Genomic DNA, 17087 nt, shown 5'->3' on the forward strand with positions numbered 1-17087 from the left:
ATAATGAGCGTTACGAAGTCGGCCCGGGGCGGGGGGTGTATAGCATATTAAACCTGATGGAAAGGTAATGGGACAGATCAGTATGTGCACATAAATGTTGCATAACACCTGAGGTTGTGGGCTCGTCAAGCTTTTGCACGGTACGATGACTCGTTGTGCTTTGAGTGGAATAAACGGAGGTCTGGTTAAAGTTGAGGGAGAATGTTGTTGTTCACAGTTGAAAATCAAAGAGAACTACTAAGCCTAACCTTCATTGTTAGCATAACATGGGCGCTCAGTGAGTGTGTTCTTTTCTGCGTGTGCGCCAGGTTTGTACAACTCTGCCGACAGCTGGATGATTGTGCCCAACATCAAGCAAAACCACTACACGGTGCACGGCCTGCAGAGTGGCACCCGCTACGTCTTCTTCGTCAAGGCTATCAACCAGGCAGGAAGCCGAAACAGCGAGCCAGCCCGCCTCAAAACCAACAGTAAGTCATGTGGCACTTGTCTGCAGCTTCTCTATGAATATTTACAAGCCTTATTAGCTTGGTTTTTGATAGCTTTTAGTTTGTATTTTTCTGCACAGGCCACCACTGCATCAATGTTCTCTTCATACGATTCCATTGTTTCCTCTAGCTCTCTCTCTCTCTGTCTCTGTCTCTCACTCTCGCTATTGAAGCAAAAGATGATACAAACACAATTTTGTGTCCATCTGCACACCTGTCATTTTAAGATCCACAGAACTAAAATTTCAGGGTTTTGAAGCACCAGTATCTACATATTTCAGTGGTTTGTCATTTGGCTACTTTGTCATGTCGGCGTCAGATCACACTTTTGCCATATGTTGACCATAAAGGTGTTTTAATAGGTTGGTCAGCTGAGTGTATACTGCTTCCTTATTCTCTTTCAGTTGCAACCGTCACACAATAAGAAAGTTGCTTTTTGACATCCAAGTTGTTTGTCGTGTGTGATGGGGGCATTTTGTACAGAACAATAACCATCAATTTGCACCCTCTCCATCTTCTCTGCTCTGTTTGCGTGCTTGTTTGCCTTTCAATCATCGTAATTATTTTGCAGAATGTTGTCACTTGAACCAACAAATAGGTAATTCCAATACAAACTGAAACTGAATTTAACAGAAAACATGCCAATCTAAATTAATAAAAGAATTAAAGTGGAAGTATGTAATAATTAGATTTGTTTTGTTTATTTGGTCTCACGCTCCCCAGGCAGTTGTGTTTTAAACATGCATTTTTGACAACAGCATTAAGCTTTTATTGTGTTAAACACAACTCGTACAAACAATAAAACGGTGTTATAGCAAATAGGATGAACATTGAACAGTAACCTTAGCAACAACACTAACAATATTACACCGTGTGAGATGCTCACCTATTTTATAGGCCACAAAAATAGGTAATCCAAGGTCACATTGGTAATGAACACACTTTTTATTCCATGCCAATGCACTCTGTAGTGTTGAAGGATGCAGAGTTAAAAACTGGAGCCATGTAGCTGATTCGGGATGTTAAATTGCAAAAATAGTTCAGTGGAGCTTAAATGGAGTTGATATGATGACTCCTCTGAGCGCCTGTCAGAGCCGAGCTGCCGCATTGAGGATTAACTGTAATCTGAACACATTGCTGAGTAAAACAACATGAAACGTGCAAAATTGGTGCACTTGAAGCCACTTGAAGGTTTTTCCGACTTTTCTTCAAAATAACTTTTGCAGCAAAACGTCTAACGTCGAATACAATTCATTCCACTGGTTGAACTCTGATGTTTAAAACAAATTATTCTCACAGAAATAATGTTATCTATATTATTATTGTTTTAAATATGTTTATATATAAATTATCTACTATATACAGTAGATACACATGCATGTATATATATATATATATATATATATATATATATATATATATATATATATATATATATATATATATATGCGTGTGTGTATCGGATTAAAATAAAAGACTGATGCAAAAAAATGTGATCGGACATCCCGAGAAAAAAACAAAAAACATTGCTCAGACAAAACATGACAAAGTTAATTACAGGCTAAAATAAACTTTATATGCTGTCTTTCCTTTATGTCCCTCTGCCGCACCCCTGTGTGAAATGCTGCCGCCATCTGTTACATTCAGTTTAAACCATCACTCTTAAAATCTTCCTCCAACACCCACGCCCTCTGGGATGTACTTGTACTTTTTTTTTTATGGCATTAAAGTTGATTAGCGCGCCAATGTGATGTTGGGGTGACATGCGACCGGGGAACATTTAAGAGGTGAAATTCAGGCTATCGTCTGCTTTCTTTCAATGATGTTCATCACTGTCTGACCACAATTAGACAATTGAACCAAAAGTGGGATACATCAAAGTATTGAGATACACATATCATCTTACCATTACAATTATATGCTTCCAACTTTAAAGGAACAGATAGGGCAATGCCCTGTTCTGTTCTAGCATGACAAAGCAAGGTCCTCAAAGGTATGCTTGGATGCGATCAGATATCTTATACTTGCGGTTGGTATGTTTTCAGCCTCAAGTTTCTATTTATACTGTACCATGATGTAGTTTATAATTAATTTTTCAAATGCTTCCATGCAATAGATGCCGCTTACTGCAGTATAATAAAACACCCTTGTAATATAAAGGCTTTCTTAATGAGCATTATAATGGTTAGTCTTTACGAAAATGGCTACATATACTTGATTTACTTTTCAGCTCACTTAGATATTTTATGATTTCCATCTTCTCAAATGGACTCTCTGAGTGTCGAGTAAGGTTGGCCTCATAAAATCATTCCGTAAGCTCTTTTACATTATACATTTTCAATGGTGCAGACCAATGAAACGCACTGCTTAAAGTTTAGCGTGTTTAAGTAGCAAATACAAATACAATACAGTGTCGTGTGAGTTACAGACTGCGTTGTATATCATTTTAATGGGGAAAATCATATTTGTTTTACAGTTTCATTTTAGATGTCCTCTGTGCAAATGAGTCATGGCCATATAGCAAAATACAGTAAATACATTATGCCGTTATATTTTGATTGATTATAATTGTGGTTAATTAAGAGGTAATGCAAGCATGTTTTGAGTAGTTTGACCTTCAGTAACACAATTTGCAATAAAGGTTTTCCAAATATTAAGAGATGGCCAAATCTAATTATATTTCAATGGTTTGTTTTTTGTCAAATTGGATTTGTTCTGTCTCACGCTGGGTGTTAATCTCCTCTACTTTCCTCTTTGGCACGCTGTCCTCTGATCCTCTGGGCTGTGACATACGATCTCGTTGTGCCCTTTTCTTTAGTCCATCTTCCCTCTCTTGCAGCCATCTGTCACTTCAGCCTGAAGGAAGCACTTTTCATGTCAGAACCTTGGGTCTTCTGGCAAAGAGATGGTTCGGAAAGACTATGAGCTAGCTAGATATTAAACTTCCATTTTACCATGCAGATAAAGACTGACTGGAGACATTTTCATTTGATGTTATATATTTTGCCCAATGCTTTGATTTGATCCAATGTTGGTATCAATCATTACTCTGCTATTCTCTTTTTAACAATGTTGTGTTTTACTGAGTTAACAACAACAAAGGGAGTTGTTCAATAGAACGATAACCATCCAATCCTTTCATGAAGTAGAGGTAAATATCAGATTTTCACTCTTGGAAAGCAGAAAAGGTCCAATCGTTTTAACATGGGAAAGGCTTTCTCATGTTTCCAGTGTTAGATTTTTTTCCAGGTTTCACACACCAGATGTCGTGAGCAGCATAGTGGACTTGATTGAAACAGCACTTAAAACCATGTTGTTGTTACATTCGAAGGATTTTCACCGGCTTTTAGGTCACTCTGGATTCAAACGGTGAAACCCGACCGCGGCCTAATGCAGTGCCCTACTATTGTTGATAAAAGTTTCACTGCGTGTTAAGGTACTCACTGCTAAAAATGTGTCACAGCATCCTGAAGCACGTATGAATAAAGTATGACAAAGGGGAAGGTCGACAATTGCGTGACCTTTTACCGCAGTGACCCATACCGGCCCTGACGATCCATTCTAATCCTAAAGTGGCGTGAGAAACCTCTACATGGAGGAAAGTAAGAAGGTGGATGACAAAGAGTGAGAAGGTTGAGTGCACTGAAGACACCAAATAGCTCTTTGCAGGGACGAGTGTCTGCAGACATAAGTGCTCTCAATCTTCTGCTTTTTAGCCATAAATACAGTCAAGTCCTCAGTCACCCGAACAGGTGAACGCAAAATAAGAGGCATGTCAGAAAGGTTCCAGGACTGCTCTCACAAAACATACTCCAATCCAAACTACAAATTTTGCCGTTCAACGTAATCCCCCTGGAGTCTAACACCCTTTCCCAGACTTCTCTGCCATGCCTTCATGCAGTCCTGGAAGGATTCTTCTGGGATCCTCTGCAGCTCCGTCGTCACAACCAACTTGACGTCATCCATGTCTTCCTCAAAATGGATCCACTTGATCTCGGGAAGGAGGATTAAAAGAAATTATACGTAGCGGTTGGGTGAGTAGGGGGTTGGGCCAGAACAGCGATTTTTCTTCTCGGCCAGGAACTGTCGAATGCTCAGGGCATTGTGAGCAGGCGTGTTGTCATGGTGAAGCATGAACGGAACGAAACACATTCCTGTACCTGCAGATATGCTAGTTGATTGTCTGGCCAACATTGAAGGTTAAAAACAAAACTTTGTAGTTTGGGTATGAAAAGCTTTTTTTTTTTTTTTTTTTTTTTTTACCTCATTCCTGGGCCTTTCTAATACACTTCGTAAAGCACATTCATGATATTTATAAAGCCAGCACTTTCTCATTATTGATTTCACTTTGCTCTCAGCCTACCATAAACACTCATAAGGAAACGATAAGAGCGATGTAAGCCTCTCTACTTTATTTCAAGCTCCATTTTAACATGAAAAAAGCAAGCTTGGAACAAAATTAGTCGTCATTGTGGGTTGAAATCACAATATTTTGGGCATGAAATTGAATTAAGCTAACGTCTGAGCATGGTCATCCAGACACGTTATTGCAGTCTGTCATTTAATGAGCTATCTGTCTGACTCCTTGTTTAATTCATATCAGTAATAAACAAAGTCATGAATTCCGATGTATGCTGTCACATCCCTGCGACCTAGCTCTGAGTGCTGCAGGGCTAGCCGGCCATGCTAAACGGGAAGCACAAGTTTTCATCACATCTGGCTTGGCTGCTCATCCATCCATTCTCCGTACAGCCTATCCTCACTAGGTACACCCTGAACTGGTCCCCAGCCAATCGCGGGGCACATAGAAACAAATAACCATTCGCACTCACATTCATACCTACGGGCAATTTGGAGTCTTCAATTAACCTACCATGCATGTTTTGGGGATGTGGGAAAAAACTGGAGTACCCGGGGAAAACCCACGCAGGCAGGCACGGGGAGAAACTCCACACAGGCGAGGCCGGATTTGAACCCAGGTCCTCAGAACTGTGAGGCAGATGTGCTAACCAGTCGGCCACTGTGCCGCCCGCTTGGCTGCACATTCAGGTGGAACTACAATAATAATGAATGTATTTTCTTTCTGGCTACAAATCAGATTTGTAATTTAAAAAACTCCATATTTGGCATTTCCATAAGTGCACCTTTTTTAAACGTTAAAACAAAGGTACCGGCAAAACTATCATTCAACCTATTTCTTTCTAAACGTATTGTTTTTCATTATTTACAGTATAATTTGACATGTACTGTTAGTGTAAAGCATCAAAACATCCTCTCTTCACTTTCTAGCCCCAATACCTAGCCGTTGTCGCCATCGGGCAAAATCGTCCTATCTCCATCATCACTACTTTCCAGCAAATCAAAAATGCACCATCTTACTTGAGTTACCAAACACTGCATCGTTTATTGGCATTATACCTTATGTTGCTATCATATGCCGTTGTGCACCCACATCAACACAACACCACCCCAAATCATGTTCAATCTCCATTTAATACACTGTCATTGATTTTAATCAGTGGCATCAAGAACATGGCCCCAGTGTTAAAAACCGTGCCACAATGAAATCTGCGCTCACGCACCGCACCCCCCACCAGACAAAAAGCCTTTTTTTTTAAATACTTCATAAAAGCAAACGACAGTGTTTATATCATCTTCCAAAACTTTTTTTCAAAGGGCTTAGCGTCATGAGTGATGCAATAAATAAAACGATAAACTGACTGACCAGTCTAAGAGACAGCAATGAACGCAAACGTACCTGTGGCATTACAGCTATCCACTTTTAACAAAACCGGCCTAATCGAATGTATGTAACCTTACTATGTTCAGTCGTTATTGTCTAATTGACATCCAGACTTTCAAACTTAAGGTGACATAATGCCACATAGCGACCACAAAGTGTGGGTGGAGGCAGTTTTACAACACTTCACAGACATTTGAGTGTTCAGTAGCATGAATAAGTTTCTTCTCAAGCCATTTCCAACACTTTGTATTGGTTTATAACGCATGTGAATAAGTAGGAAATTGACCATATTTGGACAGACAGCGACAATATAATATATATGTTCATTGTTTATGTGTATGTGTTTATGTCTATCATAATTATATGAAACACAATGTATTTATCCATACAAAAATTGCTGATACTCAAGTATAAAACTGTTAATGTTAAGAAAGGTGCCTGATTGTGTGTGAATGTGCAAGCATGTGTGCTTGTGAGTGTGTGTGTGTTGTGTGTGTCATAGCCCCTCAGATCTGAGCTTCTACCTTAACAAATCCTGAAAACCAGGCTGAAAATATCACACGTCAATGTACCTGGGGTTGTATACATACTTCTTTATTTCCTCTAAAAGAGACTCCAATAATATTTACCCAGCATGCATCCCTGATGAAAGCCGTCAAACTAGCTCACAGGCCTTAAGGTAAACAGTGGAAGGTGGGAAGGAGAGGAAGGAGAGGAAGAAGCGGAGATGATGTCGCCGGTTATGAGGTGCTGAGGGAGACTACAAGAACAACAATATTTCATTTCATCTTTCCGGTACAGGTGCTGAATCCATTCCTCCTCTGAATGCGTTTTCGTCACAATGTCATGGTTAACACAATGTGCTTAGTTGGTTTAGGTGTGTCATAATTTGCTGTAGTTTGGTACATTGTTCATTTAATTTCATTGCTTTTTTGGGGTTGAGTTCATTTTCATTTATTGCTAGATGGTTTGATATACAAAATATATATAAACTATAATCCCACTGCAAGTTATTCAACCAGGACTCCATGTAATGAAGTGGAATTTAAATTACTTTTTGAATCCCCCAATAAAGACCTCTTGTCTATGTCCTATTTTCTCCACCACTCCGTTTTTTTATGTGTTTAACAGTAAAGCCCTACAAAGAACAGCTATCACCTTAGCAGACACTTTGAATCTTCCCTAATTGGTACGGCCTCACAGTAGAATAAAACCAAACTGCAGGCGGCCTCCATTTATTATTAAAAAAAAAAAAGTAAAAGTGTGAACATTTACTTTGCAGCCGTCCTCTATAAATCAGAAGGGACTAGATTATATTTCACAGCCATCCACTTACTGCGTTCACGTTTTGGTGGAGTCCTGCATAGTGAGTGTTCAGCTGTAACAATTAGCGACTGGTCGGACACCAAACCAGTCCCAGAGCTTGGTTGCTCAAAGTTCTGATTCCAAATTAAGTTTAAACAAAGAGGTGCTGTTGACAAGTAAGTATGGTTTGTTCACACGAAGTACAAAATAAGAAAAAGGCGCTACAAACAAGTAGGAAGAAGTACAAAAATAAGAGACAAAAAAAACATACAGCGCCACTAACGAATAGGGGGGAAAAAATAGTAATTTACAAAGAAGTATAAAGAAAAGACATACATGAAGTGCTACTTATAAGTAGGGAGAACACGATTCAAAGAATGCTAAAAGAAAAAGAAACCTGTTTGGAACATTCCACAGGAGAGCGGGTTAATTGGAAATAGGTGAGTGTCATAATTGAGTATGAAAGGAGCATCCCCGAAAGGTGGAAATGCAATGCAATAGGCATTTGTATGTCTGCTGCATTGTTGCAATTTCAAACTTAGTGACCGAAAGAGGAAAGAGTAGAACAAGGAGGATTACCAGGAAAATGCCAAAGCTTCCTGGGAGAAACAAAAAGCACAAAAAAATAGCCAACTAAGAGCTGAATCCCAAAAAAGAAGAAGAGTGACAGACTGCAGCAAAAAGAATAAAAACAAAGGAACAATATGGCGCCTTCCTAATGTGGCCACAGGCCTGATGACTGGGAGCTGATTACTAACTCCTCGCAGGTGCTCACCTCCTTGCTCAAGTCCTGCCTGCGCTGCCGAGAGGAAAAACAGGGAGAGCCAACGGACAAAAAAAAAAAAAACATAACTCAGAGTAAATGATGGCAACAATGATTAGATATTGGATAAATATTAAGCACTCAATATAACAAACCTACTTGTAACCTACCTGCATCTCTCACAGACATATCTTGGCGAACTTGTGCTGTGTGTTTGATTTGCACTGGTTCAACTCACGAGCGCGTGTTTGTCCTCACGTTTCGCCCCTCCAACCTGAGTCAGCCCAGGCTCTCAGGAGTCGTCCCCTGGAAAGCTGTGACTGAGAGCCCCAGTGTTTGCAAGAGGCTGCGCTGGCAGCGATAAGCAGTTCAAAGAAGCGAGTGCATTCATGTAATTGGCTGCCAGCAGCACATTGGCCTCGTCCTTTCACATCCACAAGCAGTTTCACTCAGCGGGCGGATTATTGGAGGGGAGTGTGCGCGAGAGGATGAGATTGAGAGGATGGGGAAAGAGAGATGAAGGGAAGGACACAGAGAGCGGGGGCATCGGGAGGGTGGGGGGGCTCATTGTGTCTCATTAAGCCGTGGGAGGCTGAGGGAGCCAACAAGCTCGAGGTGTCAGAGTTAAATGTCAGGTCTAAGAGGGATGCCGCTGACCTCCTACAAGTTTACAGTGACAATCTTCAGCCTGGAATTATCCCCTCAACTTCTCCCCTCGAACTGTCTCTCACCTCATTTGCCCTCTCAGTTTTCGCTCCGTTTTGCCCAAATTGCTGGTGTTACGTGAATGCCTCAAAATCGAGCATCAGCGAAATGGAATGGCACTCAGAAGAGCAAAGACCCTACGCCAAGCTTCAACTGTTAACAAAAGGAGGAAGACATTTAAGTGCAGTATTTGTCTGTCAAAGGCAAGAGGATTATGAAATTTAAAGCGTTCTTCCTCATCTCCATTCCACAGAAGAAAGTTGGCTGTTCAGTTTTTGCGTAACGCTGCTGACTTAAAATAACAAAACTATACATCACTGTTTATCGGACCTAAGGGCAGCGCCATTGCTCTGCGGATGCAAACTCAACGCAAGGCTTGTTGGAGACTGAACTAGTTTGTCTCATCCCAAATACTAGTTTCACTTTTTTTGAAAGGAAATGAGATGTGCGTTTGTGGACAGAATAATTGTGATGAGGCAATGATACCATGGCACTGCCAATCCAATTAATGGATGTCATTCTTAAACCACTTACATCCCTTGGGACCACATTTACAGGGTATCCCTGAATTGCTACGATGATTTGTTGCGTTAGTATTGTTCCGATCCTCGATATCTTATTTTATCTTTCATCGCAGCAACAACCTTTCGGCGTTCACCCATTTTCTGTCAGAATTGCCAATCAAGTTTCATAAGGAATTGTTGCGAACCGATGGCAGCATATCCACCGTTCCGACGCTACTAAAAGTTTCCTTCTGCTAATTTTCAAGTCTGTGTGATGGCAGGCACAGAGGAGGATGCTGGCTGCCTTCCTCCACTCCCACGAAATGTTTTCACAAAGGCTGCGAGAAGCTTTGAAGTTTTGACTCGCGCTCGTTGTATTGCAAATACATTTCCCCTTATGTCTCTCCTTGAGTTCTCTGCAAACACTATTCACCCACACTTTTCTGCAACTGCTGCAATCATTCCTTCTCACTCAGCTCCTGGATTGTCCACACCAGCGATAATAACAATAGACAAGATACGACTGGCTCTGCACTGTCACTGTCATTTTGAATTAGTGGGGTAAGATCTCTGATCTTGTTTCGGTTGTTTTGGCGTGGGAGACCAGCTGCTGAAAATGATGGTTCATAAAACTTACATTGTAATGCGTCTGGACTCATGCAAGTAGGTTACTGTAGATTAAAAAATTTATAGTTGGCACATAAAACCACTGATTGAGCCAAGTTTTTCTTGAACAGACTTTGGAAGCATCACTGATGGTGTAGTGGTACATTCGCCGGGCTTTGGTGCAGGCAGCACGGATTCCATTCCCATTCAGTGATGGTGTGAGAGTGAATAGTTGTCTGTCTCTATAAGTGCTCTGCGACTAACTGGTGACCAGTCCACGTAATCCGCATTCTGCCCAAAGTCAACTGGAATAGCGTCCAGTTCACCCACAGCCCTGAACAGGATAAGTAATATAGAAATTTGATGGATGGTTGGACTTTGGAACCCAAGGTTTCACATTTTCATCATGACAGTCTTTCAAACCAAAACCACTGCATTAATTCATCCCTTCATTTAAGCCAAACCTTGACCTTTTCCAAAATCTATTGCAGCCAAGCTTGTGCATCAACCTAATTTCACATAGTGATTACTTGAACTGTATTTTACAACACAGTGTTCCCCTGCATATTCATGATTCACTTTTTGCAGATTTTTATTTTAACTTATCCTCTCTGATTTTCTGAGAGCCCTATCTTATATAACAGTGTTGCTTTTGCGCCATTTTGTGGTAGCTTGGTGTCAAGGAACTATGTTGAAGTAGAGCGAGGAACTTTATTTAGTCAGTGCATCTCCATGTCAAATAGGAAAGTAGTGCTTTGCCCCAATCTTGCGGCATTAAAAAGCAACATTAAACCTTTTTCGAGCAGGGCTCAGTCCCTATCCCCCACAAATAAAGGGGGTTCGCTGTATAGCGTGCACCAAGCAGCTGTTTAATCCGGACGCGCAGGTAATGTCAGATGCTGTATTTTTGTTTATATATATATATATATATATTTATTATTATTATTATTTTTTTTACACAATATCCGAAACAATCAGTGTTACGGCCTTAACGAGTCAACGTTCAGTGATTTCCGTAACAAAATACGGCAGTTCCATAACATTTGGCAGCTCTGCTTCCAATAATGACCTAATTACTAACTTATAATGTATGTCATTGTCATTAATACTGTTGCACGGTGTATTGGCAGGTCAGCCATTCAAACTGGATCCCAAAACAGCGCACAAGAAGCTGCGTCTCTCCAACGACTGCCTCACCATGGAGAAGGACGAGAGCTCTCTGAAGAAGAGTCACACACCCGAACGCTTCGGTGGAATGGGCTCATACGGGGCCGCCGGTAATGTGTTCATTGACAGCGGGTGTCACTACTGGGAGGTGCTGCTGGGAGCATCCACATGGTGAGAAACACACACACACCTACACAAACATGATTAGGCGTGCATTGCAAGCCTCCAAGGAGGTTTGGTGAAGTGAAATATCTTTCTTCTGGGAGTTTTAACCCAGGCTGTTACACAAGCGCACATACACGAAAGCACAACAGCACAGTGTGTACTCTTACCCTAATCATATTCTTTGCACTAATTGGCTCTGAAATAGACCACTTCCTGCAGGAAAGACCCAAAGGGCCTGTGTCTATCTTGCCTGTCCTCAGCATGAAGTAGCTTGACTATACGAGCAATTAAGGAGGACACTGGTTTTAGATCGCTAATTTTCCAAAATGTGTTTTTGTCCCTGCAGGTATGCCATTGGCGTGTCTTACAAATCAGCCCCTAAAAATGAATGGAGTGGCAAAAACTCATCGTCGTGGGTGTTCTCCCGCTGCAACAACAACTTTATGGTGCGCCACGATGGCAAGGACATGCTGGTGGAGGCCAGCCTGCAGCTGAGGCGTCTCGGCGTTCTGCTGGACTACGACAACAACTCGCTGTCCTTCTACGATGCCATGAACTCCCATCACATTCATACCTTCGAAATCTCCTTCCTCCTGCCGGTCGTACCCACCTTCATGATCTGGAACAAGTCGGTCATGATCCTGTCAGGACTTCCCGTGCCAGATTTTGTGGAGGGTATTGGCCTGGATCACCAGGAGCAGCAGCAGAAGATGGGCCTGTGCAGGCAAGAGTCACCCTATTTGACCGGAATGAAGAGCTGCCACTGAGGGGACGGGACACCTAGGAGAGTCCTATCCTTCCTAGTGATGGACTGATCCATGTGGTCATATTGACTCAATGCTTCTGCATCTACTGTGGACGTTATTACTTTCTACTGGCTCTAGAAAGTGTAAAAATATGCACACCACTCTGGAAAATATTCAGTCCTTAGTTTGAGGTCATACAACACTTTAATGGTCCATCAAAGGTTGGAAAGGTAAAAACATTACTAGATCTTACATCCCCAACTCGCTCAGTACGTTACCATGGCATTTGAGGTTTTATTCTTTTCACTTTAGAATCGCTGCAGTGATCTGTTGAAAGAGTTCGGAGTAGATTTTCCTTACCCGTAGGCTTTTTCCTTCACTGCACCTGTACAAAGCTGTCATTATGAGTGTTATCAAATTGTAACAAAAACAAAACGACACATACAACATAAAAATGTTCTTGATTTCTGATAGTCTGACTGTAAGCTGACCGACATACGCGCAGGCGACATTGTACACGCGTAGTCGTGACTCGGTCGATCCATACAACGCAAGTACTTGAAGTGGTAGCTTTGTCTTTCCATTGCAGGTGATTTAATGGTACAGTGTGAGTTGCAATTTAAAAACCGCAGATGTAAAATACATGTTAACGTACTGACTAAACAAGAGTTTGGTCTGTTGGGAAGGGTCATATTTTCTTGACCTTTTATGGTGTTCATACTTGAGTACCGTCTTCCAGACTTCAGTCTAGGCAGACGTCTTAAGAGCGAGAGATCAAGAGTTTCCACATGTAACACTTGACCATTGGGATTAGTAAAATATATTTTGTTTTGTAATCTACCCAAGACAACAAATCTCACCATTATCACTGCTCATGTGTTGCTTTGCTTCCTCACTATCTACTGTAAATGACTTTTCCTTGACTATCCTCTTGGAACTGACCCAATGGTCTCGCTTGCATCAGTTGGTCTAATTTGCATTATGTGACAATTTAACTTGTATAATAAGAGTTTTATTGAAAAAGACAGAAATGTTATTTATGACAGAAGATGACTTTTATTCTTAACATATCCATGAAATACTATTTAATAACAATTGTGAGTGGTGCATCAATTGATTTGAATAGGAAAATTGACGTGCCTGTCCTCCACATTGCTACTTCGCAAAGGCATTGTTATATTGATAAAGAAGTTGGTGTTTTCCAAAAAGAACACTTTATATTGATTATTGGGGAAGGGGGTAGATTTTACGCTTGTACGATCACGTCATAGCATGATTGTGTTTTCCTGTCAGGTGTCCACACACACAGACACACACACATTTTCATTTTGTTAGGCTCGGCCCAGTCGCAATAATGCATGCTAACACTGTCGGACCCATGTTGGTTCAATGAATTTCTGTATCTCCGTCAAGTTCTACACATCCGTCAAATGCAGACTCACCTGCACATTTGCTCACAATGCACTAAAAACCCATCTTTGTATTGCCACCCATTCCGATCCACATAGTACATTGCATTGCTGAGTGACAACTTCCCTCATGTTTTCATGTAGGTCTGATATAGTACAGGGACACAAAAGTAGTGACGAACGTTCCATAGTGGATTTGACATCAAAGTCGTAACGCAAACACCATTAGCTAGCTGCTATTAATTATTGATGTGTCAAATAAAAATCCAGTATTGCTTTTCTTCTCTTAACAAGGACAAGTTGTCAAAAGCTCAAACTGCAGCCTCAACCAGCAATGTTTAATATTTCAATTGAGCAAATTGATTGTTGTCATGAGAGAATTTAGTAGGAAAGAGGTTGTATACTAAAACTACTTTTTCCCAACTGTGCTAGAATAACAACCAATAAAGTGCAGACCTCCACCAAGGCCAAACAACTTTAAACATTTCAGTCTGCCTTTTTTTGTTGCAAAATCCTGATGTGCTGGCAACTAACCATTCCAGTCTAGTACTTGTAGGTCGGATTATACACATTGCACATTGTTTGTCAGCTATACTGTAGCATTAAAAAAAAATTACCATTGAAGAGCTTCTCCAATTTGGGCAACTACCACAGCAGCTGTAAATTTAGTGCAGCTGTGACATAAACCTGACATTTGGTATTGCTCGAGTAAATGTAATAGAAGAATAAAATAAGTGTACAATGGCCTCGTGTACAGTAGTGGAGAGATGAATATAAAAGAAACAGAAGGTGTATGCTGTACTGGCAATTGTGCACGTTGGATTTACAATACAGTATATAATTGGAATTTGTCATTACCAAAGCATCTACTTACTAGATCTTGGGAGCCCTACTTGGCCACAATGCAATATTGTGATTGCAAAGTTAAATGCTACACCAAACTTTTGTTTGTTTTATGAAATTTTGTTTTATGAACCTATGAACCACCTTTTGAGAGTATTGTGTAGTAGGTAAATACTAGCTAACGGCATTGATCTAACTAGGTAATAGACCATCAAATGGCAATCAAAACGTATTTCCTTGTGCTTGGTGGAGGTAAAAATTGCAGGCTCCCTACAACATACTACAAAAACATGTTGGATATGCTGGAAAAAAAATTGTTCACTTTACAATGTTACTTTTTGCACAAAAGCCTACTAAATTCTCCTGAAGACATGATTGAAAACAAAGCACCTATGGAATATGGCATTGGTCTCACAGGAAGGTTTTCAAATATCAGCTGACTAAAAAGATGCTGCTAACTTTTGCTATTGATTAATGTCAGTTGCAGGCTCCAAGTGGCAATGTTGATTTATGATCTAGACTGACAATCAAGTCATCTGTGCAAGTCTATGCATGATATTCTGCAGGTTCAAGATTCCTTGAATCTTGAACCTGCAGTTGCTTATCATATAGTGAATTTTTGTTTTGGAGGGTGTTGCAAAAAAAACAAAAAACAACAACAACAGTCTATCGTCATGCATATGAAATAGCTTGCTGTGCTATTTTCTTTCTTCATGTCACAAGTCGATCCAGTGAAATATATACAGTGAATGATTTCAAATAGCTACCACCCCCTAGTAGTGCAGTGTAAAACCCTAGAGATAATGCAATAGATTCTCCTTCTTTTGCTTTTGTGTAACTTGGGAAGTCATTTTTTACAACTCAGAAGAAGCACATTCCTCTCCTGTTAACATTTTGATAAACAGCACAAAACAAGCAGGGTTCCCTTTGTGAAATTACATCTTAGTCAGAAAGGAACATAATCAATGGAGAGGAATATATATATTATATCCAGCTGTACATCACACACTATATACAAACCAATGTTATTTGTGAATTTAAGTCTAATTAAAAGTATGATCCGTTGATCTGTACGTTGTTTTCTTTAATGACTTCAGCCCATTTGTCACTTGCAAACTAAAATCTCAAAGGTCATAGACAAAGGGGTATCAAGGCTGGCATGTTATGCAGGGCTAAGGGATTTGGCTTCTAGGACCCCTGGCAGCAGTGTCCAACCTCTTCAATAAATCTCAGAGCACAGTGCACACACACCACCCCTTAAACCATAACCTGCATGCTCTATTTTGTAACTGGTCATGGACCGATATATTTTTATCAGGGCCGATACCAATTATTACTAGTAAAGGAGGCCGATAACCGGTAATTGCTGCCAATATTCGTTTTGGAGTAAAAAAGGAAAATCTTGGCGGCAAAATTTGAAGTAATAAAAACTCCAATACTTCATTGAAATGCCTTTGGGCACGTTTATTAAAAGAGCTGTTCAGATTTGCAACGTGATATGCAAACGTACGGAAAAATCCTGATGTGTGGAATGGGTTAGCAATTTTTCACAGTAATATTATTCAGCTGACGAAAGTCAACACAAGTCCACAAGGAACCGTCCGCCTTCGGCACCATGTGTCAGCGTGAGGCTCACATGCTATTAGAACACCTCACAATGCCCAAGTGCTCCATAGTAACGAACTCCTCCTTAGCAATGATCGATTTGGCCGCGTCGAAACGTCTCACATGGGCAGAGACTGGCGAGCCTGGAGTGGGAACCAAATGCTCCACACTGTGTTTGTAACGGCCGTTGAAAAAGCGGGAGTCGTTAGCGATGGAAAATTTGCCAGCAAACACTGAAAAACATTACCTGATGCTCAACAATTAGCGTGTTAATGGCCCAAGTCTTCTGGCTTCACATGGAAAAGTAACAAAAGACACAGCATTAATCAAACGGCAGTTAGCAACATCAAGAGCAGTGCATTAGCACACAGAAAATCTACACAATGATGGTAACAGAGAGGGAGGCGACAACAAAGTCCCACTGGAAGCAGTCACCGATCTGGAGCCGAATTCCTTGATGGGTGAACCATTACCAGGGCTCAGCCGCAGTCCGTAGCCACCAGCTGCCTTGTCTGTGACTGTGGAGGGAAGCAGGCAAACTTGAGAACTGCTGTCCACCAAGAAAGATCTCCGCGACGACGAGTCAGAGATGAAGAACAGTACACTTCACCAGCGCCCACAGCTGCTACTGTACGCCAGCGCTGAAGTTGGGGGAAATTAACCTGCCTTCACCTGAGGATAAAAGCAACAACATATTGTCCATGAGATCTCCCTCCATGCCATCCCCCAGGGCAGATTGGGAAAGGAGCCTATCCGCCCTCTCCGAATCAGAGAGACTATACCTCCTTTGCAGAAGTTGCTTGAGTGCGTCATATTTATCACTACTTAGAGGCGCATGAAACTGTTGCTCTTGGTCGAGGACCGCAATGATCATGTAGTACTTCAGATCATCTGCGGTGATTCCTCTTAGGTGGTCGACATGGTAGAACAATGAAACCGGGTCACATTGCCAGAATACCAGTAACCTCGCCACTGCGGCGACGACAGCGGGTTGCAAGAGTTGGGGTGACACGGTCGAGGAAGACACCTCTTCATCCTC

General features: G+C 41.1%; 1 protein-coding gene across 3 annotated transcripts in view; it reads left to right on the plus strand.

The window, feature by feature from the left end:
- The window catches only part of mid2 (midline 2), a 151643-nt gene extending 136144 nt beyond the window's left edge, over window positions 1-15499 (plus strand). For all 3 annotated transcript variants that reach the window (XM_061685625.1, XM_061685624.1, XM_061685626.1), the window contains 3 exons: window positions 309-470; window positions 11244-11451; window positions 11792-15499. In XM_061685625.1, the coding sequence (XP_061541609.1) occupies window positions 309-470; window positions 11244-11451; window positions 11792-12212 (791 nt within the window). In that variant the 3' untranslated portion in view covers window positions 12213-15499. The remainder of the gene's footprint in view (window positions 1-308; window positions 471-11243; window positions 11452-11791) is intronic.
- Window positions 15500-17087: the final 1588 nt, after the last annotated feature.

The sequence above is a fragment of the Phycodurus eques genome, chromosome 9 (assembly GCF_024500275.1).
Source record: "Phycodurus eques isolate BA_2022a chromosome 9, UOR_Pequ_1.1, whole genome shotgun sequence".
NCBI classification, from domain to species: Eukaryota; Metazoa; Chordata; class Actinopteri; order Syngnathiformes; family Syngnathidae; genus Phycodurus; species Phycodurus eques.